Raw genomic sequence first — 24,010 nt, 5'->3', positions numbered from 1 at the left:
TTAGAGTGTTCTTTTAGTTCTGTGAACATCAGTGTCTTCAAAGATACTACACTTGTATTTTTGAAGACATCCTGCTACTTACAACTGAGCTGTTGAAAGCACAAATAAAATACATTCAAAATTCCGGGATGCTTTACCTGAGAAGGAACACGTTGGTTCCCAGGTTACATCCTCCTACATGAACTGTTTGGGAGGCACAGAAGCCAGTCCTCCGTGCTAAGAGTTCCCAGTGCAATGGGCTTGTTACGCATGGACATTAGTGAAGGTAACCTGCAAATAACCCGGAGAACAGGTTGTGGAAGCTGCTCATAGTGACTTTGTGGCACCGAGTCCTGTTTGGTACCATCCCCGGCAGGTCGCCTTCCCGGAAGGTTCCCAGCGCTGCCGTGCTGGCTCCAGGCTGTTGCGGGACACACGACAGCTCGAGCACGGGTGGGATCCGGCGCTGCCACCAGCCCCGTCCCCGCCGTGCTGAGCACCACGGACATCCCGCGGGGGTCCTGGCGGTGTGAGAAGGGCCTGCACGGCAGTGGCTGCAATTGCTCTGCTGCCCTTTTCCCCCGACAATGGCAGCGTTTCTCTGCTCATCAGCCCAGGGACTCGGCTCTCTCTGTGCTGTTTGGAGTGTGCTCTGCCTCCCTGGGATTGTAAGGAAGCACTTACAGGTTCGGGGTGTTTTGGTGCTTGTTGTGGGGCTGCCGGGAAGGGCCGCGTCCCTGTCCTGGTGTTGCTCGGGAGTCGGGGCTCCGGTCGGCGCCGCAGGTGCTGTGTGCAGCGCACGGGCGGTGGGTCCCGCTGCGGCTGCAGGGGAAACCCAGGCAGAATGGGGCTGCTTTCCCCTGGACCTGCTCCCTACTGCGTCCTTCCAGCTCCACGGCTGCTGGAGGAGCGGTAGCGGTACCGCCTGGAGAAACGCGACACCTTTTACATCCGGGCGTCTCAAATGGCTCAAGAATGTCTCAAGCCTTGTGGCCTCCCAGAGTTTTCACACACAAAACCTAAGGCACAGGAAAATCAAGATTCATCCCTGGATGCAGTTATTTTGGGTGCAAAGGCAGGATACGTCGATATCGCCATGTCAGTGCCAAGTTACAATGGCACTTCATTATACACAGATAAAAAGGGGCACAGAGGGAGAACTAGTTCTCTTGTTAGTGTGACAAGATAACAGCACTTTGCTGGCAGGAGGGACTATGTACGGATCAAAAAATCAAGGGTGACGCAGTGCAGCGCCAACAGCTTCCATATAACGTCTCCAAGCGGTTCATTCTGACCCTGGGAACTGACTCTATGGAAGGCCGCCTCCAGCAGTTCAGCTCTGTTGGTGCCCCGCGACACCCGCAGAGCAGCCGGCAGGGCTGGTTCTGCTTCCCCGGTCCCTGTTTGTCTATTTTATTGCACAGATGACCCCGCTGAGCCCGAGCGCTCTCCTGTGTGAGCAACCCGCGTCCGGCTGCCCTCGGCGCTTCGCTGCAGGTGACACGAGCCCCAGGACGAGCCCACATCTGCAGTGACGTGCACCGGGACAGCTGCTGTCACCAACCCGGCTCCACAGCAACTTCCCAGACGGGCTGCAAAGAGTCTGGCAACCTCCCAGAGGCAAAGGCCATCCCCTGTCCCTCCATCAACCGTGGTACGGGGCAGGGGCAGATTTGGGGTCATGTCACACGAGCTGCCTCGCTGGGGATGGGTACCCGGGGAACGCTGCGGCCCTTAGTCCTCGACTGAAGTCGTGCAGGGCTTTAACAACCAGCTCGGTGCCCCTGCCGGCCAGGCTGGGGGAGCCGGCACAGCCCCAGCGCCCCGGGAGCCTCAGGCAGCGGAGCTGCTGCGGCAGCGGCTCTGCCCCACCGCGGCGACACCGGCGGATCTGCACCCCACGGATCTGCGCCCCACAGATCTGTGCCCCATGGATCAGATCTGCGTCCCACGGATTGGATCTGTGCCCCACGGATCTGATCTATGCCCCACGGATCAGATCTGCACCCCACGGATCTGATCTGTGCCCCACGGATCAGATCTGCACCCCACGGATCTGATCTGCGCCCCACAGATCTGATCTGTGCCCCACGGATCGGATCTGCGCCCCACGGATCGGATCTGCGCCCCACGGATCAGATCTGCACCCCACGGATCGGATCTGCGCCCCACGGATCAGATCTGCACCCCACGGATCGGATCTGCGCCCCACGGATCTGATCTGCGCCCCACAGATCTGATCTGTGCCCCACGGATCGGATCTGCGCCCCACGGATCTGATCTGTGCCCCACGGATCGGATCTGTGCCCCACGGATCGGATCTGCACCCCACGGATCTGATCTGCGCCCCACAGATCTGATCTGTGCCCCACGGATCGGATCTGCGCCCCACGGATCGGATCTGCGCCCCACGGATCAGATCTGCACCCCACGGATCTGATCTGTGCCCCACGGATCTGATCTGTGCCCCACGGATCAGATCTGCGCCCCACAGATCTGATCTGTGCCCCACGGATCAGATCTGCGCCCCACGGATCGGATCTGCACCCCACGGATCAGATCTGCGCCCCACGGCTGCCCAGGGGACGTTCTGCGTATCAGGAAATGCTTACAGTCCGAGGCTGGAAACAAAGAGTGCAAGACAGCTTCTGCCTAAAGCATTTTCCTTCAATGAGGCGCTGCTGTAAGCGAGCATTACCTCTGCTTCTTGAGCACACACAAGGCTACTGCCCTGGAAATAATCTGCATTAGCCTTACAGGAGTGACCGTGTTGCCATAGTTACTGTTGGGTTCTCTATACCTCAAGCTCGAAGTGTTTATTGTGATTAAATCCCATCCCATCCCATTCTTCATTTAAAAATTCTGTGTTGAAAGTGTCACAAAGTGAATTATAATGTAATCCTTCCTTTTAAAAAGCTGTTTTAAGTAGAAATTCCATAAAAGATCTTAGACGTCGATATTTATTAAAGACCATTAATTCATGATTGGATTATTTTTCTTCAGACACCACCGCTTCTTTATTCTTAGTGATCTCTGAATAGCCCCAAATCCTGACACTAATACACCATTTTGTGATTGTTTGGGTTTTGTTCTCTCACCCCTGAATTGTGGACCGGTAGAGGCTCTTTACCGTCCTTGGTGCTGAACTCCGACCGCGGCGGCGGCCGAACGCGTTCGAACCGATCTGGCGAGAAACCAAATCCTGTCCTGTGACACAGCGTGGTATCAGAGAACTTCAGTGCTTGCTCTCTCAATACCTGGGAACATTAGGAGAAGTAGCTGCTGCTGGGATTCACCTATTAGAAAGTGGCCTGTGCTGCTCTTTTTCTGTTTGTGTTTTGTTGGATTGTTCGTTTGTTTTGTTTGTGGTTTTGTTGTGGTTTGTTTGTTTTTTTCAGAGAGGGAGCTCCGCGCTATAGGGTCCCAGCCACGCTGCAAAGGGACACAACGTGGTTACCCCCGCGCTCCACACGCAGGTAACTTGTGTGCTCGCTTTCCCTGCTTTGGGACGTGGTGTTCGTAGCCGTGCGCAGCAGACCTTGTCGCGTCCCGACGGCCGCCCCTTGAGAGCCGATATTCCTGGGGGTCACCCTCGGACACCTCTGGGCTTCCCTGGCGTCCCCTCCCGCGCCCCGGGCGATGCTTTCCCAGGAGACCCGGCCTGGGCCGGGCTCCCAGCGTGGCTGTCACAGCCCCGGCCCCGCGGGCTGGCACAGGGCTGGCACGGGGCTGGGACTCACTGGCACAGGGCTGGCACAGGGATGGCGCAGGGATGGCACTCACTGGCACTCGCTGGCACAGGGCTGGCACAGAACTGGCACAGGGCTGGCACAGGGCTGGCACAAGGATGGCACTCACTGGCATAGGGATGGCACAGGGATGGCACAGGGATGGCACAGGGATAGCACAGGGATGGCACAGAGCTGGCACAGGGCTGGCACAGGGATGGCACTCACTGGCACAGAGCTGGCACAGGGCTGGCACAGGGCTGGCACTCGCTGGCACTCACTGGCGCAACACGGCTGCCGCTGCTGCTTCCCACCAGAGCCGTGCTGCCAAACACTCGGTGTTTATGTGGAAAAGGTTTACTACAAACTCCTGCTTTTGGAGCAGAGATGAACACTGTGTGAACGGCACAGAGGAGCAGCACGTTCATGGAGATGGTTGTGTGGATTCTCTGTGGCGGACTGAGGTTTATCTCCCAAATCATCTGTTTGATAGGTGGTTTATTACGGCCAGTAAAATGCCCAAGACGCTCCCATTTTCTCCTTTCTTCAGTTACAATGTCCAACTATTTTCATGTTTCCAACTCGAACACCCGGAATCAGCCCCCGGCCCCGCTCAACCCGCTCCTCTCTTCAGGTCTGTTACACGTCCGATTTTCTGAACAGAATCCCTCTCAGCGAAAAGTCTTCCCATTCTGTACAAATTTGTGTTAGTTTTCTGTTTTCCTTTATTGCAGCCACTAGGAGCTCAACAGATCTCTGATCTCTCCTCCATTCCCCCATGTCAGCTATTATATTGCCCACCACCAAAAATTCCTCACCCGACCTCAGCAAAATTTCGGAGATGAGTATCTTGCCGCCACCTCCTTGCACGCGGCGTTTTGACTCATTCAGCGCAGCTCGTCCTGCAGACCGTCGCCAGCTGCTCCTGCCCGAACCTGCCCCACGCTCCCGGTGCCCCCTCCCGCGCCGTGCCCAGGGGTGCCCCCGTGGTTCGCTGTCCCGGGGGTCCGAGCCCCGGCGCAGTGACGCGCTCAGCGCCCCCCACGTCCCCAGCAGCGCTTGCTTTGTCTCCTCCTCGCTGGGTTTTATGGCTGCTGGAAATGCAGAATGCCCTTCTGTGTTGCCTGCTAGGGCTAGGTAAATTATTTGTTTAATAGGCTTAGTTTATTTTTTGTAGGCTGGCAGAATAGCTGTGAATCATCAAATCTCCCTGAATTCGCTCACACAAGACACCAACAAAGGCCCCATTGTGCAGCGCAGCGGGGGCAGCGCGGCCGGGCTGGCCGAGGAGCCCTCGGCGGCTCTGCCTTCCCCAGCGCCGGCGCGCGGGGCACGGCCAGCGCCGCGACTCGGACGTGCCGCTTCCAAAACTCATCGCTGGCAAAAGCCCGTGGGTTTTCTCATGGCACCGGGTCTCACCTGCTCTTTCTAACTCAACCAGAAAACCCCTGGTGAAGAGCCTTAAATAGTATTGCTGCTTCTGCTAGAATAAATGTCTATTTCGCTTTTTCCTAATTGTTAACAAAAGGTGACAAATCTGTTCAAGTGCTGCCCCTCTCTCAAACAGCTTCTGGATGAAACTGGAGAACTCATTAGGATCAGAGCCTTGCTTTACAAAGGGGTTTTCTCTCCCGTCCCCCCCACATGTCCGTAAACCTTTGTGCTGCGGTCACGTGCAAGGCTGTTTCTGCAGAAATGGTGCCCATGCAGAAGAGATTTTCCACCTTCTACACCCCTAATTCAGCCGCCCTGGACACGAGCTGCCGCTCCCAGCCGGGGGAGGCTGCTCCCGGGGCGCGGGGCACTGCCGCTGCTTCCCCGGCCAAGGGCAGCGGGGACGGGGCTGCCGGCCCCCCGGCTGCGTTGCGTCTTCATGTGGCAATCTGTCCCTTTGGCAGCAGCTGGGCTGGATCCCGCTTTGGGTTGCAGTTGGTTTTGCCCCCCCGGGGCCCCTACACATCCAAACCTCAGAGGGAAAATGCAGTGCTGGAAAACCAGGTTTCCAGGGCAGGGTTTAAGAGGAGCAGAAGCTTCTCTCGTGGCGCTTGGGGGCCTGGCCCAAACAGAGGGGCATGTACAGCGCATCATACCTTTGCCAGACATGACGTTCCTAAAACAGGTATTTCAGTGACTGACCAAGGAGGCGGCGTCAATGTGCTGAGGGCTGAACAGGGGGAGAAGGAGCCGCTGCCTGCACACGCCAGCCTGCAGACACAGCGCCGGGTGACGCTCTGGAAGGGGGACCCGAGCAGGGGCACCCCTCCTCAAAATGGCTTTTCCGTGTGTGCCGGGAGAGCACAAGCAAACTGGTTCTTGTCTGAACAACTGGGGTTTGGTGTGTTCTGAGACCGGGAGCTTTCCCCATGCGGCTCTAAGAGACGGGGTGGGCCACAAGATGCTCCTGTGCAAGCTGAGCAGCCTTGGGGTTAAACACGCACCACGAACCCCCCATGTCGCCGTGCTCGTCTTTATTATCACTTTTCTGTAGGTCAGTCCATTGCAGCCGCGTTTTTGCTGTGTGGGTCAGCGTGCGGGGAGCAGCGTGGGGCGGCAGTGGGCACACTGCGGGTACCACCGCGGGTACCACCGCGGGTACCACCGCGGGTACCACTGCCAGCTCCGTGTCACTGTGAAACCTGCGGTACCTGTCACCTGCCCCGCAGAACAGCCCCTGCTCTCCTGGGTTTGCATGCGCAGCGCCGGGCCAGGCCGGGCCGGTGCTCAGCCCCAGGGCGAGGGTGGGGTCCTGGGGTGGTGCGGGGACCCCAGCGGGTGTCTGGGGAACGCGGGATGTGACCAACGGCATCACCGGCTGCCGGGGCTCAGGCACCGCGGGGGGTGGTTCCGGGGGCGGCGCTGCCCGCCCGGTACCGGCGCGGCGGGCCGAGCTCCGCGGAACCGGCAGCGGGGGCTCGGCAGGGCCGGGGGACCCGCCCCCCGCCCCGCGACCCCCGGCCCGGCAGCCACGCCCGCGCCCGCCGCCCCGGGCCCGGCCCCGCCGGGGGGAAAAGGGCGGGAAGGGGGCGGAGCCGGGGCGCGAGCACGCCCGCCCGCCCCTCACGGCGGCCCCGCCCCTCCCCGCGCGCAACCTGAGCGCAGGAGCAGCGGCACGGCCCCGCCTCGGCTGGCGGCGCTGCTGGGCTCGGCTGGGCTCGGCTCTGTTAGGCTGGGCTGGGCTGGGCTGCTGAGGCGGGCGCGCTGCGGGCGCTGCGCGGTGTCCCCGGTGCCGCCAATGACGGCAGCCGCGGGCGGCGGGGCCGCGGCCGGGTGAGGCGGCGGAGGGGCCGGCGGTGCGGAGCGCGGAGCGGCGGGTGTCCCGGCGGAGCCCGCGCCCTCCCGCACCATGTCATCGCAGGGCAAGTTCAAGAAGGACAAAGAGATCATCGCCGACTACGAGGCGCAGGTTAAAGGTGCGAGCGGGGCGGCGCGGGCGGGCGGGGGCTCAGCTGCGGGGCCGCCTTTGTGTGCGGCGGGCGGGGGCCGGGCCGGCGGGGGCTGCGCTCCCGGGCAGCGGCTCCGGCGCGTCCCCTCCCCGCGCCTCCCCCGCGGGCTCTGCGGCACCGCCGGGCGCGGGCGCCTCCCGCCTCGGTGCGGCGGTTCCGGGGCTCCGATCCCGGGGCCGGCGGCAGGAGGTACCGGCCGCGGCTGGTCCCGGGGCGGGCGCGGGTGCCGCCGCCGTGCGGGGCCGGTGCTGAGGGGAAACTTGTGCGGACTGGCCGTAATTGGCGGTTATTGAACCCAAACCGGGCCGGCGAGAGCCGTGTGGGCGCGGGGCTGCGGGGCCGTGCCCGCTCCGCTCCCGCGGCATCGCCCTGCGCTGCGGCGGCCCCGGAGCTGCCCGCGGCCCCGGCGCGCTCCGGCGGGCAGGAGCACGGCTGGGGGAAACCTGCTTCGGTCGGTGTTTCCGTAAAGGGCTCCGCTGGAGACCTCCCCGGGGAGGAACCACATTGATCTTGCAGGTCTTATGTAAGGAACTTCGCCGCGTATCGGGCCCGGCGATTTCAAGGGACATAATCATTATTATGCAAGTCCCGGTGTTGCAGGAGAAAGAGCTTTGAAGCAGGCTGCTTTATTTCTAAATATTAAAGAAGAATGTAATTAAAAGCCACGTCTGTTGAAGCCACTAAGCATCAAGTTTCAGGCTCCAAATTAATTTTTATTACAGTTAGACTTATGGAAAAGTTGGTACCCTCTGAAACATCACAAATGCCTGCAGGCCAGTGAAAGGCTGAGCGCGTTAGTGTGCAGGTCAGACAAAGAAATGTCTGGGTAGCCTTTTCTGTACTAGAAAAATAGGGGTTTTAATATTGGTAGCAAACTGTATTAACTAACACTTTCGGGTAACTTCAGTTTGTAATTCAGTTCGTTATTGTAACTTCCTAATTCTGTTAGTTGATGGTGATTCCTGTTTCCCCCTTTCAGCTGGAGGATCCTTAACTGCTTAATTCCTTCTCATTAACCTGCCCCCTTAAACTCTCTTCTGCCATTAAATAAAACTGGCTCCAGTCTGCCTTCGCTTGTTCATTTTCTCTAAGTATCCATTCACCATTTTGTTATGTTTAAGTCTCTGGTTAAGACAGAGTTAGTGAAAACCACAAACCAGCTTTTCTGGAAATTAACCCATGGATGTGTGAACTGAGCAGCCCTCCCGTTCCCTCTGGAGGGCACTGGATGTGAGCGATGCCGTGTCCCACGCCGGGGGTCTGGGTGTTTGTCTCGGCGAGCGATGCCGTGTCCCACGCGGAGCTGCGGCAGGGAAGGGGCTTGGGAAGGGGCTGGCTGTTGATTTGGTGACACTGTTTATTTTCTTGCATTTCAGTCTTTTGTAGCTGGCTTGAAGAGTGATGTAACAGTCACAACATGCTCTGCTCAGTGCCAATTACCTTTGTGCTCGGGTGTAATTTGGGCAAATTGATGTTATTGCACCCTGCAGTTAAGCAGATGAAATATTCTTTTAGCCCGTGGTATTGTTGTGTTTCACGGGAGGGCATTTGCTTTCATCCATGGGGGCTGCCCCGTGTGTCCATGTTCTCCGAGGTGTCCTGGGCCTGGTGGCTCCAGCCTCAGGCGCTGGAGGCTGCGGAGCTGGAGCGGGACTGGCTCTGCTCTGTTCCAAAAGCTTTGCTGCAGACATCTCCTGCGTTATTTTTCCTTGTTGTCGTTTGTAACTGAAATACTCGTTTGCTGTGATCGTTCTTGGCTTGACTTCTGTAGCCTCATGGTTTCCATATGTTGGGCCGTTAATGCTGGGTTCTGTGTAAGGCTGTTTTATTGCACCACAGCGATCACGTTTTGAGCCGCTTTTCTGGGCAGCTGCAACACAGACAGAGTTTGATGGGCTGGTAATAATTTCCTTGATACTATTCTGTGCCTAATTATACCTCCAGAAATGGCCATTTACTGGTTGAGGGTGCTCAGCCTGTGCTTTGATCTGCACAAAGGTTAATTTGGATGCGGTGGGGGTTTCGCGGCACCCGAAGCTGGGCTGGGGCCCAGTCGGACCCAGCGCCTGCGTGTGCGACCTGCTGCTGCCTTCGAGGTGGTGGCAGCTCCGTCCCTGAGACACGTCAGGTCTGTCACAGGCCCCAGCTGCTCTTGGGGTGACCTCGGTGAGGTGAAGGGGCTCTGGTGCTCATGGCTCCATCCTGACAGCGCCATCCTCGCCGTCACCTGCCTGCAGGGCCGGGGCGGCTCTGACCTTCCCGTGTTGCTGAAGCGTTGGAGGAGGCTGAACCCCCAGCCCCAGAGGAACTGCTGCGGGGGGCTGTCCCTGCCCGCGTTTCATCCTTAGATGGGGACAGTGGAAGAAACTGTGGTGGGCAGGAGGGTCTGGTGGAGCGTCACAGGTTGGTCACTCAGCGGGACCCGGGGAGGACAGGCCGCCAAGCACGGGCTTCTTTGAGCAGTCGTGTACCGTGTGTGCAAACGTCACAGATCCGCGTCTGCCAGCAAACCCGGCATGGGGAGGGTTTGTCACCGTCCAGACGTTCCTCTGCGGCTGTGGCAGTGACCACAAACACCCACCCGTGCCCTGGTCTCACGTGGCCCCGCTGAGGGGGTCCGTGTGGCCGCCTCGTTATCCCAGTGCTCTGCTCATTTCCTTCAGGGACTGAGTCGCTATTTCATTCATATCTAAACCCTGCTACCCTGATGAAGAAGGGTACCCACGTCTCCAGAGAAGAACTGAAATGGAGAAGAAGTAGTGAGGGAGACTGATTGAAACAGAATGTTGGCAGGGAAGAGCTGACATATAAAGATCATAAAAGATGGAAACTTGAAGAAATGATGTCTTGTTATGGAGGATGGGGCTGAAACCTGAGCACAGTGGTGGTCCCCGTGGCGCGGTCAGGAAAACAGCGGGGAGAGAGAGGCAGGAGACCCCGCACTGCGCTCCAGGAGCACCCGGTGCGTTTGGGGGTGGGCGGAGGTGCGTTTGGGGGTGGGCGGAGGTGCGTTTGGACACGTTCAGCGGGCAGAGGCGGGAGAGCGCCGGGAGCCGCGGCGCAGCAGGACCAGGACCCCGCGCGCCGGGCTGCCGGAGGGGCCAGCGCCTGGGCTCCCGCAAGCCACGACCAGCCAGCGGTGCCCGACTGCACAAAAACCCTCAGTTGCGCAAGTGTTACTCGTGGAGCCTGACAGGCAACTGGCAATAAATAACGTGGTGGGGGAAAAAATGATGTTGCTTTGACTGATTTTTAGGAAATTTGCTGAAAGGCCTTTTGCTGAGGCTGCTGGGAGCGGCGCGGAGGCCCCGGGCGCGTTGGGGCGGCTGTCGGTGGCTGCGGCGGGAGCAGAGCCCTGCACGACCCGCCTGGCAGGAGGATCGATGAGCCCCCGCGGTGTGTGGGGAGCGTGATTGGCCTAAGTGGAGTTTAACTGGGGAATAATCTCTGTGCGCAGGGTGATTTATCAGCCGTAATGACTCTGTATCTGCTTTCCCTCCCGGGAGAATTGTGTGTCTGCCTTTCTGGGGCTGGGAAGGAGTGGCCCTGAAGATGCTGTGGGACAGGGGTGTGGGGCTGAGCTCGTGCCCCGGCCGGATGTTGCAGAGCCCGGGGCTGATAGCCAGGGCACGGTGGGGCGGTTGGCAGCGATGGGGGAGCCCAGGCTTTGGGCGGGGGCCGCTCCATTTTCAGGAGTGGCTGCGTTGTGGCTGCTGCGTGCTGGCTGTCCCTGCAGCACACAGAACCTCTCTGTCACCTCTGTCCCTGCAGCATGGGGAACCTCTGTGTGTCACCTCTGTCCCTGCAGCATGGGGAACCTCTGTGTGTCACCTCTGTCCCTGCAGCATGGGGAACCTCTGTGTCACCTCTGTCCCTGCAGCATGGGGAACCTCTGTGTGTCACCTCTGTCCCTGCAGCATGGGGAACCTCTGTGTGTCACCTCTGTCCCTGCAGCATGGGGAACCTCTCTGTGTCACCTCTGTCCCCGCAGCACGCAGAACCTCTCTGTGTCACCTCTGTCCCCGCAGCACGCAGAACCTCTGTGTCACCTCTGTCCCTGCAGCATGGGGAACCTCTGTGTCACCTCTGTCCCTGCAGCATGGGGAACCTCTGTGTGTCACCTCTGTCCCTGCAGCATGGGGAACCTCTTTGTGTCACCTCTGTCCCTGCAGCATGGGGAACCTCTGTGTGTCACCTCTGTCCCTGCAGCATGGGGAACCTCTCTGTGTCACCTCTGTCCCTGCAGCATGGGGAACCTCTGTGTGTCGCCTCTGTCCCTGCAGCATGGGGAACCTCTCTGTGTCACCTCTGTCCCTGCAGCATGGGGAACCTCTGTGTGTCCCCTCTGCCGATCCACGCGCCGCCGGGCCCCTTGCTGCGCGGCGGCCGGTCTGTGGGTTGCCGTGGGTCTGTCCTTTCCTGTGCTGCTGCTCCGCACCCCGTGACCCGTGGGGAGGGGAGCGCGAGCTGCCCGCGGGACTGGCGGCGGGCGCTTGCCTGGCAGTGCCAGAGGGAAACTGAAGGATATTTTTGGGGGCCGGTTTTCTTATTTGTCTGTCTTAGATTTTCAGACAGGAACGGTGGCATTAAAAGTAAATGCCAGTAAAGATGTGGCTGCATATTCACAACTGCCACGTTGAAGCTACTTGCAGAACACAGTAGAGCCTTAGATGCACAATTTAAAGTGGGTGTTTTCAGACGTACAGTTTTAATTGGTCTATCTAGCCAGGAAGATGAATAAATGTCTTTTCCTCATTGCTGTCAAATGTATGATTTGTTGCTTTAATGCAGCAAAACTAACCGGTTTTAATTAGGTAGATGCAACTGTCTGTGGCACAGCGTTGTAAATGTTGCAGAAGATGGAGCACCGCGTTGACTGGCGGTTTGATTTGGCGTTGCTTCCTGAAGCTGCTCTCTAGCCGCGGCAGAATCCGGGTCGCTGTGTGCTGTGTGTGGCGGCTGCTGGCAGGGGGACGGCTGCGGGTCAACGGCCCCTCCCTGGTCGCGGCAGGTGACAGTGGCCTAGTGGCGCCAGGGGCTGCGGGGCGGGCGGGGGATCGCTCCCTGTGCTTCGGGGACTCCTAGCTGCTGTGTAGATTGATGACAGAACTGGAGTTTTGATGGATGTAGCATATATAAACAGTCAAAAGGCTTGCAAACCTGGGGCCAAAGAAAACCAATATGTGCTTTTCCATTTCCACAGGAGAACTGCAGCGTAGGTTAATTTATCATTGCTTGTTAGCTTCATTTTGCTGATTCTATTGCAGGAGATGCATCCCTTCTTTTATGTATATTCTCATTTCCTACCCATTGCTCTCTTTCCACTTTGTTCAGAAAACTTTGGGACAATTCCCGTACCAGATGATTTTCTGGGCTCCCGGCTTGCGGAGAGGGAGGTTTGGCTCCCAGCCGGGGGGGGCATCGCGGCTTGAGACTTGGCAGCCCATTTAATAAAGTGGTTCTGTGCGAAAGGGAAGAGAGTTCCATCCCTTTGGGTGGGCTGGTAGGAAACTGCTAAATATTCATCACAGAAACATATAAAATTTCCATGGGCTTAATTGTCTTGCTTAACAAGCCGTGGGGAAGTGTGAGCTGGCCAGCTGGCACGGCTGGCGTCGCTCCATCGGCTTTGGTGGAGTCGGCCACCACAGACAGCGGATGCTGATGGGTCTGGTACTTCAGAGTAACCGCGCAGCATCGCTCCTTGTTTGGTTGATGCACATACAGATTCATTTGTGTTCCGTTTATCCTCTGTGTGTGCTCAGTGGGTCTGCGCGTGGTCCCGCAGGTCCTGCTGACCTCTGTGTGGGCCACGCACAGGGAGTTGAGGAGAAGAATAGATGTGATTCATAATAGAGATGAACTGGCAGTCTCTAATGGAAACAAACTGAATCTATCGGAGATGTTTCCTGCAAAGCTGTAGTCCAGAGTGCTGGGATGGTTCAGCTGAGTCAGCAGGTTCCTGCACCCAACCAGCCATCATTGGCTCCAATGGTTCGGCGCTGGGCGGTCGCTGTGGGTACGGCGCCGGGTTCGGCACCGGGTTCGGCACTGGCGGGTGCTGTGGGTACAGTGCCGGGTTCGGCACTGGCGGGTGCTGTGGGTACAGTGCCGGGTTCGGCACTGGCGGGTGCTGTGGGTTTGGCACCGAGTTCGGCACTGGGTGGTTGCTGTGGGTTCGGCACCCACATGAGATGAGAGGAGAGCGTTGCTTTGCTTCTGAAGATGGAGCCGCCGGCAGAGCGAGGGGCCAAGGGCCAAGCCGGGAGGCTCGCAGGGTCTGTGCTGCGGGGCTGGGCTGCTCTGCGGCCCCGGGCTGCGCTCGCGGTGCGGGGTGCGGCTGTCCTGTGTGCGGCGAGGCACGCAAAGCCGAAGCTCTGAGTTAAAGCTCATTAGCGCGGCCTGACCCGCAGGACGGGGCAGAAGTCACATTTAGCAGCCGCACTTCTTAAACCCTCGGGTTCATGTGGGAGCATCTGTGCGAAATGGAAGCCAAGGGCTGTTCCCGCGGCACAGCCTGCCCTGCCCGTGGGAGCCCGTGCCGGCCCTCAGAGCGCCGCTCAGATTGCTGTCATTAACGTGGCTTTCTTTGATTGCATTAAAAAAATTGAGATCCAACATGGCATCAGGCTCCTGAGAGCCAACGGCTGCGTTCCTGGAAAAGACGGGGGTTTTGATCCTTGTAAGCCGGGCTGTTTTCTAACAGTTGGCAGGTACCTGGGTGCAGCAGGCGTTATTTATCAGTCTACCCTTCTTCCTGATAACAGCAGAAACCTCTTACAACGGTTATTCATGGCCTGTAGCTGGTCCTGGTTCCAGGTGAGGGGTTTCTAAGGGCCATAAGAGCGCAGCACCAAATGTGCTTCAGGTGCTTAGCAGATATTTATAAGCCTCTGCAAGGGGTAATATTTCCAGCTCTGTGTGCACAGTTCCAGCACCTGTCAGGAGCAGGATTTACTCTCCCCTTCGCTGGCCTGGTGAAGGTGGGGGGTGAGCTCTTCTCAAGCCCGAGTCTGGCTGTGTTTCAGTAGCTGTTTGTCACCCGCAGCAGCAACAGCCGTCACCTCTGGGGTGCGTTCAGCGGCATCGTACCCCACGCGGGTGGTGGTGGCGGGCGGTTCGAGTGGGTGACACCTCTCCAGCAAAGCCGGCGTGAACTCATCTCCTCTTTCTTACAGCCTGGGTGGCTATTTAATCCTGAGTGCTGATCTAATCCCTTTGCTGAGCTGCCAGCAACCCTTCCTCTTTCAAAAAGATGCATATTTCATACTAACAACTATTGTGTTGTGTGTGCCCCACCTCTGTGTGTTTTATTGGTGTGTATCATAGCAGCAAGGGAGGACACAGAAATGGGTAACCAGGGTGAGCCCATGCGGTGACAGTGGTAATAATGGTTTGTACCTGTCACTGGTGACCTCCTTGGGGCTTCCCGTCCACACCGCCGCTCCTGCCGTGTCCCTGCCCTTGCTGGGCACGCTCCAGCCTGTTCATGTCTCCAGGAGCCAGACTGGTAAACTTTTCTCTGAAAAGCTGGCCCGAGCTGGGTTATTTCGGTGTCCCTGTTCTCGGGGCTGGGGCCAGCTGTGCGGCGGGGACGGCTGTGCACAGCGGTTGCGACACGCGGCGCTGGGAGGGAAGCGGAGGCGTGTGGAAGTGACACCACCGCAGGGTTCGTGTGCTGCCCCCAGCCCTGCGCCGGGGCCGGCGCTCTCACCGCACGGCGCTGCGGGTCCGCTAGTGACCGTGGGCGCTCAGCAGCCCGGGGGTGGGGCTCACCTGCGGAACCGCACCGTTAGCGACCGCTGCCGGCACAGCGGCCCTCGTGTGCCAGGCTGGGGACACACGGCCTCGGTTTTCATCCCAGCGTTGTTCCTGTCCATGAGGAGGCAGCTGTAAGGGTCTCATCCATGGCAGGGAGGGAGAGGCTTCAAATCGTCCCCTTTGAGTTAAATGATCCACTTCATTCTGAATCTTCCCCTTTGTTTTAAGCACAAAGATAGGTAAGAAGCTGTGGCGTTAGAACTCCCTGTGGAAGCTGGTGCTTCCATCCTCACCTCTGCTAAAGATGGTTCCCCAGGTGTAGCTTTGGGGGCGCAGGCTGGTCAGGGGGCACCCACAGTGCCTCTGGGCTGCGGTTCGCGTGTCTGGACGTGGCTGTGGGGTGTCTGTCTGTCTGCACTGCTGTGAGTTCCCCAGCATGGGAACCCCTGCCTGGGAGGGACTGGGGGGACCAGGGAGCTGGAAACCAGGACGGAGCGATGGCTGCGGGGTTCTCTTCCTTACACACCTTTGCTGTTGAGCTGCCTCTAAACTGTGCTCCTGTGTGGATGGCAGAACTGCTCCTGTGGCTGCGCCACTGTCCTCTCCTGCCCGCTGGAGCTGGGCTGAGCCGACCCTCGGGGAGCTCTCCGTGCAGATGGCAGGTGCTGCAGGCCGGTCGTTGGGAGATGGAGCCGTTGGGAGCTCTCTGTGCAGATGGTGGGTGCTGCAGGCCGGTCATTGGGAGATGGAGCCGTTGGGAGCTCTCTGTGCAGATGGTGGGTGCTGCAGGCCGGTCGTTGGGAGACGGAGCCGTTGGGAGATGGAGCCGTTGGGAGCTCTCCGTGCAGATGGTGGGTGCTGCAGGCCGGTCGTTGGGAGACGGAGCCGTTGGGAGCTCTCCATGCAGATGGTGGGTGCTGCAGGCCGGTCGTTGGGAGATGGAGCCGTTGGGAGCTCTCCGTGCAGATGGTGGGTGCTGCAGGCCGGTCGTTGGGAGATGGAGCCGTGGGGAACACGGCGCAGCCGCGCTCTGCCCAGCACCTTCAGGAAAGAATTTGCATTAGTGTCTGTCACTCTTCTTTCCTTCGGAGTTGAAGAATAGCTCTGAAGAGGGGGAAAAAAGAAATGTTACTTTCCTTTTTCGCCTAGACCTTTGGGAGGAACAGTCCTGTATGTGGCAGGGGATTGCAGTCACTCTAATGTGTCTTGCTCCTCCAAATAGCTCTGTAAAATATTGCTCCATCTTGTCGCAATGGCAGGTGTGCAGGAAGCTCAGTAATTTTCTGCTAGAGCGACTGTGGAGTTCAATCGTCTGCAGTCTCTTGCTCGTGTCTGTACCAGGACAGCTGAGAGGAGGCTGTTCCCGCCGTGAGACCCCTGGTTTGCAGCTGGTCCCTCCTGGTCTCTGTCTGCAGAGCAGCTCTGGTCCTGCTGCGCCTCCCCGGGGAGGGCACTTCATCCTGTGCCTCTCGCTTTGCTTCTTATCTGGGTAGCAAAGCTAACTGGGGGGCTTCGGTGACACTTGGTGTTGTTTTAGTATCTTGCTTGTGTTGTAAGAGTAAATATTTAGAAAGAAAGCAGGATACAAAGCCATGTAAGTGACCAGAGATGAGGAGGGGAGGGACCCTGGTTCCCGCTGCCCTTCTCTGTTGGCCCAGCCTGGCCTCTGGGCTCCGGCGCTGTGCAGCAGCGGCAGCAGCACGAGTCCCTGTCACAGACCGCAGGGCCTGCCCCTTTGCCATCGCAGAGCCCCAGACACTGGCTTTCTGCGGCACTGGAGCACTGATGAGCTTTGTTTGTTTGTTTGCAGGGTTGTTTGTGTTCTGAGGCTGTTCTGTGCCGTGGTTGGAGCCTGAGCCGGCGTTCTGCTGCTCGGGATGGCTCGTTTGGAGAAGGTGGCTCAAATAACAGATTTCTTAGCTCAAAATCACCAGTTAGATAATTTTAGGTTGCTGGCCTTGTGTGTGTGCGCAACGTTCTTCTCTCTGTCAGATGCACTGACTAATCAGGAATTGTTTCATGGGAATAAAAACTCTTCTATGGAATGGAGATGCTTCCTCCTCAGCCAAGGTGGTTAATGGCGCCTGGCGGTGGGGTGGGAGCCGCCGTACCCGGATGGACCGAGTGCTTTTCAGAAGGGCTGTGTGCGGGTGCCAGGCCGGCTGGGCCGAGCGAGCCCACGGCAGCGGGCTGTGCTCTGCGTGGGTGCGGGTGCCGGGCTGCTGGCGTGGGGACCCGCGGCCCAGCGTTGGTGACCTCATGGCTTTAAATGAACTGTTTCTTGGGAAGTCTGTGCTTGAACCTGCCACCCCCCCTTTTCATTTTCTTCAGGGAAATTTAACTGTGATGCTATAATTTAATCATGGAGATTACAGAAGAACTCAAGAGAGTAAGAACTAGAGATCAAACTGTTGGTGTGGCAGTCTGAAGCTTTTGTGTTGCCAAAGGCTCTAGAGAAAATTCAGGATTTTCTCTGTGTGAAAAAAAGGTTAATTAATATTTGGGAAGAGCCTAAATGATGTTTTATTCAAGATAGCTTGCTAGTGTTTGAAATGTTAAAGATACAGTTTGATCTGATCTGGAGAGGAGCAATTCCAGCTGTCGTTTGACGGCACTGGCGGCGTAGCGGGACCGGAGCTGCGGAGCAGGTGAGGCCGGGGCTGCGCTGCTGCGGAGCGATGGTCGCCGTGGTGCTCGTGCCGCAGATCCCGTTTGGGAACGTGGGCCTGGGGCGCAGCGGGACACGGGACACAGTGCTGCTGAGCTTCTGCAAACCGCTCTGTGTCTCTAATGGGGAGCGATACGCTGGAGCTGCGCCACAGTGTGGAAAGACACTGTGTCTGGCTGGTCAGTTGGTGAAGGAACAAACGCTGTCTGTAGGGTCTTCCTGCCAAGAGCAGACGGTATATTTAGCTTTTCCCTGAACTCGTTTGCTCTCGAAGGCTGAGGAGTCGCTCCAGGTTTGCGCTGTGTCGCAGCACGTGGCCCGCGCTGGTTGCGGGGCTGTGTCTGCAGCCTGCGGGCGCGGGGTGCGGTGTCTCTGGGAGGATGCTCGGGACCGCTGACCAGCAGTGACCTCCGCTGGGAGGAGACGGGCTGGTGGTTGGTGAGGATGTACTGGGCTCCCAAAGAAAACGTTACTGTAGGCAGCTGGTCTTGCTGCTCTTATTTGGGAGGATGTGCTGACTCCTCTGCAGGGACAGTGTGCACGGAGTGGCCGCTGAGGGATGGGACGTCCTGCTCTGGCCAAAAGATAATTTTGGTTGAAAATACGACTCTGTGGTGTCGACCTGGGCGCTGTGGGTTTGGAGCAAGCACTTGAACGGGTGTGATGCTTCCCATGGGCTTGGGCCCGCGGCGCTCAGTGCCCATGCCGTGGCGCTGTGGGCCGGGCAGGAGGCCGCGGTGAGTCCCTCGCCCGCTCCCCGCACCGCGCGGACCCGAGCTGTCTGTCCAGATCTGCTCCTCTTCCTGGAGGCACCGGACCTTGGTGGGTGTCACGCTGGGCACTTCGGTGTGTGTCGTGTGCTGGGGTGGGAATTGCTCACTGGGGAGTTACTTGTACGTTGCTGCTCAGTAGGGTTAAGCTCTACCGAGTATAGGCTGCAATATCGTCATGTGTTTTTATTTTGCAGTGTTGCCTGATGGTTGTTTCTTTTTGGAGACAGGTATATTTTCAAAAGGGCTGAGTACTCTTACAGTCAATATTAAGTACAGTTAAGCATGCTGAGCTCAGCACAATCAAATATCATGCTTCAGGGTTGAATGTGATTGCTAAAGATCAGAAAATAATGTCTATCCCCATGTAGAGCATTACACAATTGGCTGGATGCATTACCATTTCCCCTGCAGCATCGAAGCAATGCTCTGAGAGAGGCTACTGGATTAAATAACTCCGGCATCTCTGTAAATACCCATGTAATACTTTCAAACTGTTCAAGAGCATTAATGCTGGTACTTTGCGGTGCTCCCGAGAGGCAGGCGGGAGCTGTGCCTGGCGGGCGGGGGGGTGCGGGGCACGGAGGCCGGGCGGGAGCAGCAGCCGGGTCCCCGAGCTCTGCGCCTCGCACCAGAGCAGGAACGGGGCTGGGACGGACACGTCTCGTGCGCCGCGGCGGCAGCGTGTGGGCTGTGCGATTCCCCTGCAGCCAGCAGCTCGAGGCTTGGCTGCTGCGTGAGGTGGAGAAGCCGTCTGATCTGTGGTGATAGTCACGCCGGGGTCCCCGCTGCTCGGCTCGGCTGCCGCTTCCTGTGTCCTCGCGGCTGCGGCGCGGGCAGGATGGCGCTCCCGGCGCGGGGACGGGCGCGTCTCCGCCGGCACGCTGCAGGAGCTCCGCTCCAGTTGTATCTTTCAGATAGTTGAGAAGAACCTGAGGAGGTGTGGCAAAACCAGAACAAAAATAGATAGCAGTGTTGAACCAGTTTTAACTTGGAGTATATAAAGAGGATTGGAAGCCGACTCTCAGCAGCAGGCTCTTCTGAAGCATTTTCTGGTGTTTTGTTTTGTGTGTGGTTTTTGTAACGTCCTTGCTGGATGGTTCTGAGTGATTCATGTTTTGCAAAGCAGTTCTTCCTGCGCGGTGCTTCCGTGCTCTTGACCTACTCTTGCTGGAATCCCTAAAGAGACAATAGGCAAACACACTGTAAGTGAAAATGTCATATTATAAACTCCTGAAAGTGAAACCATAACAAAGCGTGCTCGTGCAGTCATTGTTCTTGTGGGCTGGCAGCTGGAGATACTGTTGGAATAACCATCATCTGTTTCATCTCAGAGGTCGGCTCCAAGCTAAGGGTGAGTGGGAGGGAGAGCAGAGAAGGAATGGTGGTGGTTTGCCTGTCCTGCTGACCACAGGGGCTGTTCTCCTGCGTCTCCTGGGCTGCGCTCTCATGTGCTTTACAGACGCTTCTGGAACGCGGCGAGCCGGGATCCGTGTCAGCCGGGAGCGGCGCGCGGGGCAGATGGTGAACCCTGGGGCACCGGGCCGGAGGAGAGAGTTTGTGAGGTCACAGAAACAGAGAATAACTTCTTCAGATTTCAGCTTTCATTAGGGATTAAAAAAAAGAGATTCAAGAACCTTCCTTGGGAGGTACTTTACACAGCCAGACAGGAACGTTCACTGCCCGTTTTCTGTTTCCAGACCCAAATGTGCTCCCACTCACCTCAGAAACATAACACTGAGGCTCTGGACCGATGTCACATCTCCAGCTCGCTGTGCATGGTGCTGCCTGCAGACACATGGTACCTTGAGGTACAGACGTGCCTGGGGAATGTCCTCGATGCTGGGGACATGAGGGGACCCAGGTCTGTGCTGGAGCGGCAGCTGGAGCCGTGAGGCTGTGGCGCCCGCAGAACGGGTGTGCTGATGTTGTGTCTCATGGAGTGGGTGACACCCGAGCAATGTCACAAGCAGGGACGGCGTTCTGAGGGTTTGAGGCAGCGTGTTAAGGCGAGGTGCACAGCAGGACGGGCTCTTTGGTGTGAACGCGGTGGAGCAGGGCTGCGGCGAGCTCTCGTTCTGGAGGAGGCGCAGCTGCCCTGGCAGGTAGCTTGCGGCAGAACTGCGGTGATGAGCTCCGGGAGAGCGGCGGTTGGCCGTGGCAACAGCCACGGGTCTTCTCCTTGAGAGCCAGGGGCCAGCCCCGGCCACCCCCTTGGTTCCAGTGCCTGTCGTCTCGTCAGTGCCGGCAGTTCATGTGCAGGCTGGTCACGTCACTGGGGAGAGTTTGCTGCAGTGTCCTTGGCCATGGCGCACCTCATAGACACAATGAAAAAGACATTTATGGCCACCAAACTGACCTGCAGAAATTCTTGGTGGCAATTTGCCTTGGAAAGAAAGAAAAATATCTCTGCTGACTCTTCCTTAGCTTTCTTAGGGGTCTTTACCAGACCGTACATGTCCAGAGCTCGCTGGAAGAAACTCCTTGTCCGCAGCACCATCCTTGTGCGGAGGCTCTGACGTTCCCCGGTAGGTCAGTGCTCCCTGTGAGCCCGCCGTTGCCGTCCGGCTCGCTTGCCCAGGTGGAAGGGAAGCTGATCTTTGCAGGTTCGGAACTGCCAAGGTGTCTGCTGGGGCTGCGGTTGCAGCTTGAGCAGGTCCCAGCCTGGCCGGGGGCTCAGTGTGCTCCGGCACCCCCTGGCCGGGCTGCAGGGTGTCCCCTGCTCCTGGGTGCATCGCAGCCCCGTCCCAGGGTGGCAGCAGGGCTGTGGTGTTGGCAGCGCTGCCATCGCTCCTCTCTGCTTTCGTCCCTCTCGCAAAACCCGTTTGGCGTTGCACGTTGTGGGAGCTCTGGGCTCTTTAATTGTTGTTTGTCATCATGGGAATTTCTTGTTCTAAAACCAATTACAACCTGACAAAACTGATCTGCCTTATTTACAAATACATCCATCTGTTTGTGGACTGCCTGGTATTGCTGCCAGGATAATGTGAGGCCTTCATTGCTGCCGCGGAGTTATTGAAGGGTTCCCATGCTGACATCGATGGCCTGCTGCACATGTTCCTCGTAGGACAGAGGGAATTCATGTGTAAAGTGACAAATCCCATGTAGAGCCAGTAGAGATGAAACGTGAGTGCTGTATCGCGGGAGCCTCTCGCAGGTTTGGGTGTGCGACCGGACGAGGGTCGGTGCAGCGGCCGGCACCGCGCTCACGTCTGTGCGCGTCCCTGGAAATCGGTGCTGAAAAGGCTCAGAAAAGGAGAAGGATGGATGGCTGGTGTCGGGACACTGGAACTTCAAAACCATCACAACTGGTACCCAGAACCGTTTCAGAGTATTTTTGCTTTTCTTACGAATGTTCGGTTGCAGCTTAAAGAAGACCTGAGCCCTTGTGAATGAGCACTGACTGCACCCCCAGGCCAGCAGTTCAGAGCTGAGCAGAGTGAGTTTCAGAAGCATTAACTGAAAGCTTCTATTCCTTGTTTACTATGTGTCTTATCCACAAAGGGCAGAAAACAGACACATGTATGTAAACAAATTGATTGTGAGGGAAACAGGGAAGAGTTGCCCCCTAAATTAAGTAATTGAAATTAGCCTGACGAGGTTTTGCCGTAAAACTGGAGGTGAGGGAATTAGTCATTGTGAATAACATGCGAGATAAATTCAGACCTATTTTTGTTTGTGATTTATCTACGGTTGAACTTGAACTTTTAGATTTATAAATAATCACTCATTTTCAGTGGCTGGCTGAATAACTGGGAATTCATAAATCCGTGTGAACTGGAAGTGCAGAATGCTGCAATCTGCATATGAAGACCTGTGTTTACACGAATTGGAGCTTTTTATATTCCCCGTCGCCATAGTAACCGAACATTTTCTATAATGGTGAACTGGTCCTGCAGTGTGGGTGTGACCAGGACGCTGCATTTCACCTGCGGCACCGCGACGGGGGCGCAGCTCTGGGGGCGCGCGGGGCGGGGAGCTGAACCCATCGCGGCCCAGGGGCCGCTGCCCGGCTCTGCGGGGCCAGACGACGCCCCGGCCGCTGGGCGCTTGGGGCGGTGTCCCTGCCGCGGTGCCGCGGGCAGGCTGGGCAGCGGTGGCCGGCCCGGCGGGCCCGTGGTGGCCACGTGGTGCAGAGCTGCCCGAGCCTGGTGGCCCTGGCCAGCGGTGCTCCCTGGCTCCAGGTGGCCGTTTTGGTGACAGACCTTCCCAAGCGGGTGGAAGCTGCCGTGCCCGCTCTGGTGCCGTGTTTCCCGTGCCAGCAGCAGCGGTGGTGTTTGAACCCTGGTTTGGCTCGGAGCTTTAGTGCCCGTGACCGTGAGCTTTTGCTGTGGGGCTTCTTAAAGTCAGTAGCTGCTGTCGTGCCAGCGTCGGTGTTTGTGTTGTGACCTGGGGTTTCTCCGCCGTGCTCAGGCAGCGCCCGTTTCCTGCGACTGGCTGGGCTGTGACACATTTTTTAATAAGAAGTTTTCTTGAATTCATTAGAGACAAATAACAGCCCTTTGATTTCCTCCCCCTTCCCTTTTCTTTCTCCTGTTTAACAGGCTGTAGTTTATTGCTGGAAAACGCAGATACGATGCTCCATGGGGAAAAACGTGTTTTTGACAGAAGGATTAACGCCAATAGCGGTATTGGCGGTGCTGGGTGGCGGTTTGCTGGCGGTCTGTGGGCAGGGGAATGTGCGGCCCCGGCCTCTCTCGCGGTGCTTTGTGGACGTGACCCGGTTGTGTGTGTGTGTGTGTGTGTGTGCGTGTGCCGCACGCCCCGCCGCTGCTTTGTTCCCTGGCTTTCTGTCCAATAGAGAATCTTATTTCCATTGTGATGATCTCTTCCTTAAAACGTAATTACAGCTCTGTGCAATGCAGCTGTTCCTTACCCAGCAGTTAATAGAATATCCTAGCTGGAGGCAACTTACTGCACATCATTTATGTGTAAAGGGGTCTCGTGACGTTTTTTGCTGGGAGAGGGGCAGCGAAATACTCCCTTGGTGCTTACAGTAAAATTGTTAGGGTTGAAAACCATGCATTTTTAAAAAGTTCACTTGCTTATGAGTATTAATGAAACCTATGGCTAAATGTGCTTCAGTATTTGCACATTGCTTAGTTTGGGCAGTAGAACAGGACTGGGCCACTTCCCTGCCTTGTTTTATTCAGTTTCAGTGGTGGTTTGAGTCCAAGGCTCCTGAATTTGAGTGTGGAATTAATCCCTAACAAGATATGGTCACATAACATATAGACTGACACTATTTCAGGGAAATACTGACATGTAACCTTCTACCTTTTCACTGAGGTGATGGTATTTTTATTAATCATTTACATTTTTAAACATTTCAATGGAAGTATAAATCTCAATTTCGATATTAAAATCACCAGTGTTGTCAGAAAAACAAGGTTGCTTGGGAGGGTCTCAGCTGTTTTGCTGCCTGCGCGCTGCTCCGCGCGTCTGTCCCCAGCACCTTTTGCTTAATTAGTTCCCCAAAGGCCAGTAAGTGTGGTTTTCCCTAAGAAGGGAATGAGCGCGGGCCATCCGAACGCTGAAGGGCTGGAGAGCTCGCTGCTGCTTTGTGTGCTCAGCCCAGCGAGCCCCGGGCCGATCGGAGGAGATTCACCCTTATCTCACTACAGTGTCATTAGCTGTATCCATTTTGTACTAATAACAGTT

At 57.2% G+C, this 24,010-nt stretch overlaps 1 protein-coding gene and 1 long non-coding RNA gene across 4 annotated transcripts in view; both read left to right on the top strand.

The window, feature by feature from the left end:
* The first annotated feature begins 2,463 nt into the window (after window positions 1-2,463).
* On the top strand, window positions 2,464-5,272 carry LOC110363648 (uncharacterized). Its single transcript, XR_002421890.2, has 3 exons — window positions 2,464-3,455; window positions 4,201-4,341; window positions 4,442-5,272. It is a non-coding gene; the product is annotated as an uncharacterized LOC110363648 (long non-coding RNA).
* A 1,529-nt stretch (window positions 5,273-6,801) lies between these two features.
* Window positions 6,802-24,010, top strand: part of SRGAP3 (SLIT-ROBO Rho GTPase activating protein 3) — an 81,070-nt gene continuing 63,861 nt past the window's right edge. For 2 of the 3 annotated variants that reach the window (XM_065075832.1, XM_065075831.1), the window contains exon 1: window positions 6,803-7,117. In XM_065075832.1, the coding sequence (XP_064931904.1) occupies window positions 7,051-7,117 (67 nt within the window). In that variant the 5' untranslated portion in view covers window positions 6,803-7,050. Of the gene's footprint in view, window positions 7,118-24,010 lie in introns of all 3 variants that reach the window. The other variant, XM_065075833.1, reaches the window with a different exon arrangement.

The sequence above is a fragment of the Columba livia genome, chromosome 10 (assembly GCF_036013475.1).
Source record: "Columba livia isolate bColLiv1 breed racing homer chromosome 10, bColLiv1.pat.W.v2, whole genome shotgun sequence".
Taxonomy (NCBI): domain Eukaryota; kingdom Metazoa; phylum Chordata; class Aves; order Columbiformes; family Columbidae; genus Columba; species Columba livia.
The sequence above is the reverse complement of the archived record's forward strand: the minus strand, read 5'-3'. Positions and strand labels throughout refer to the sequence as shown.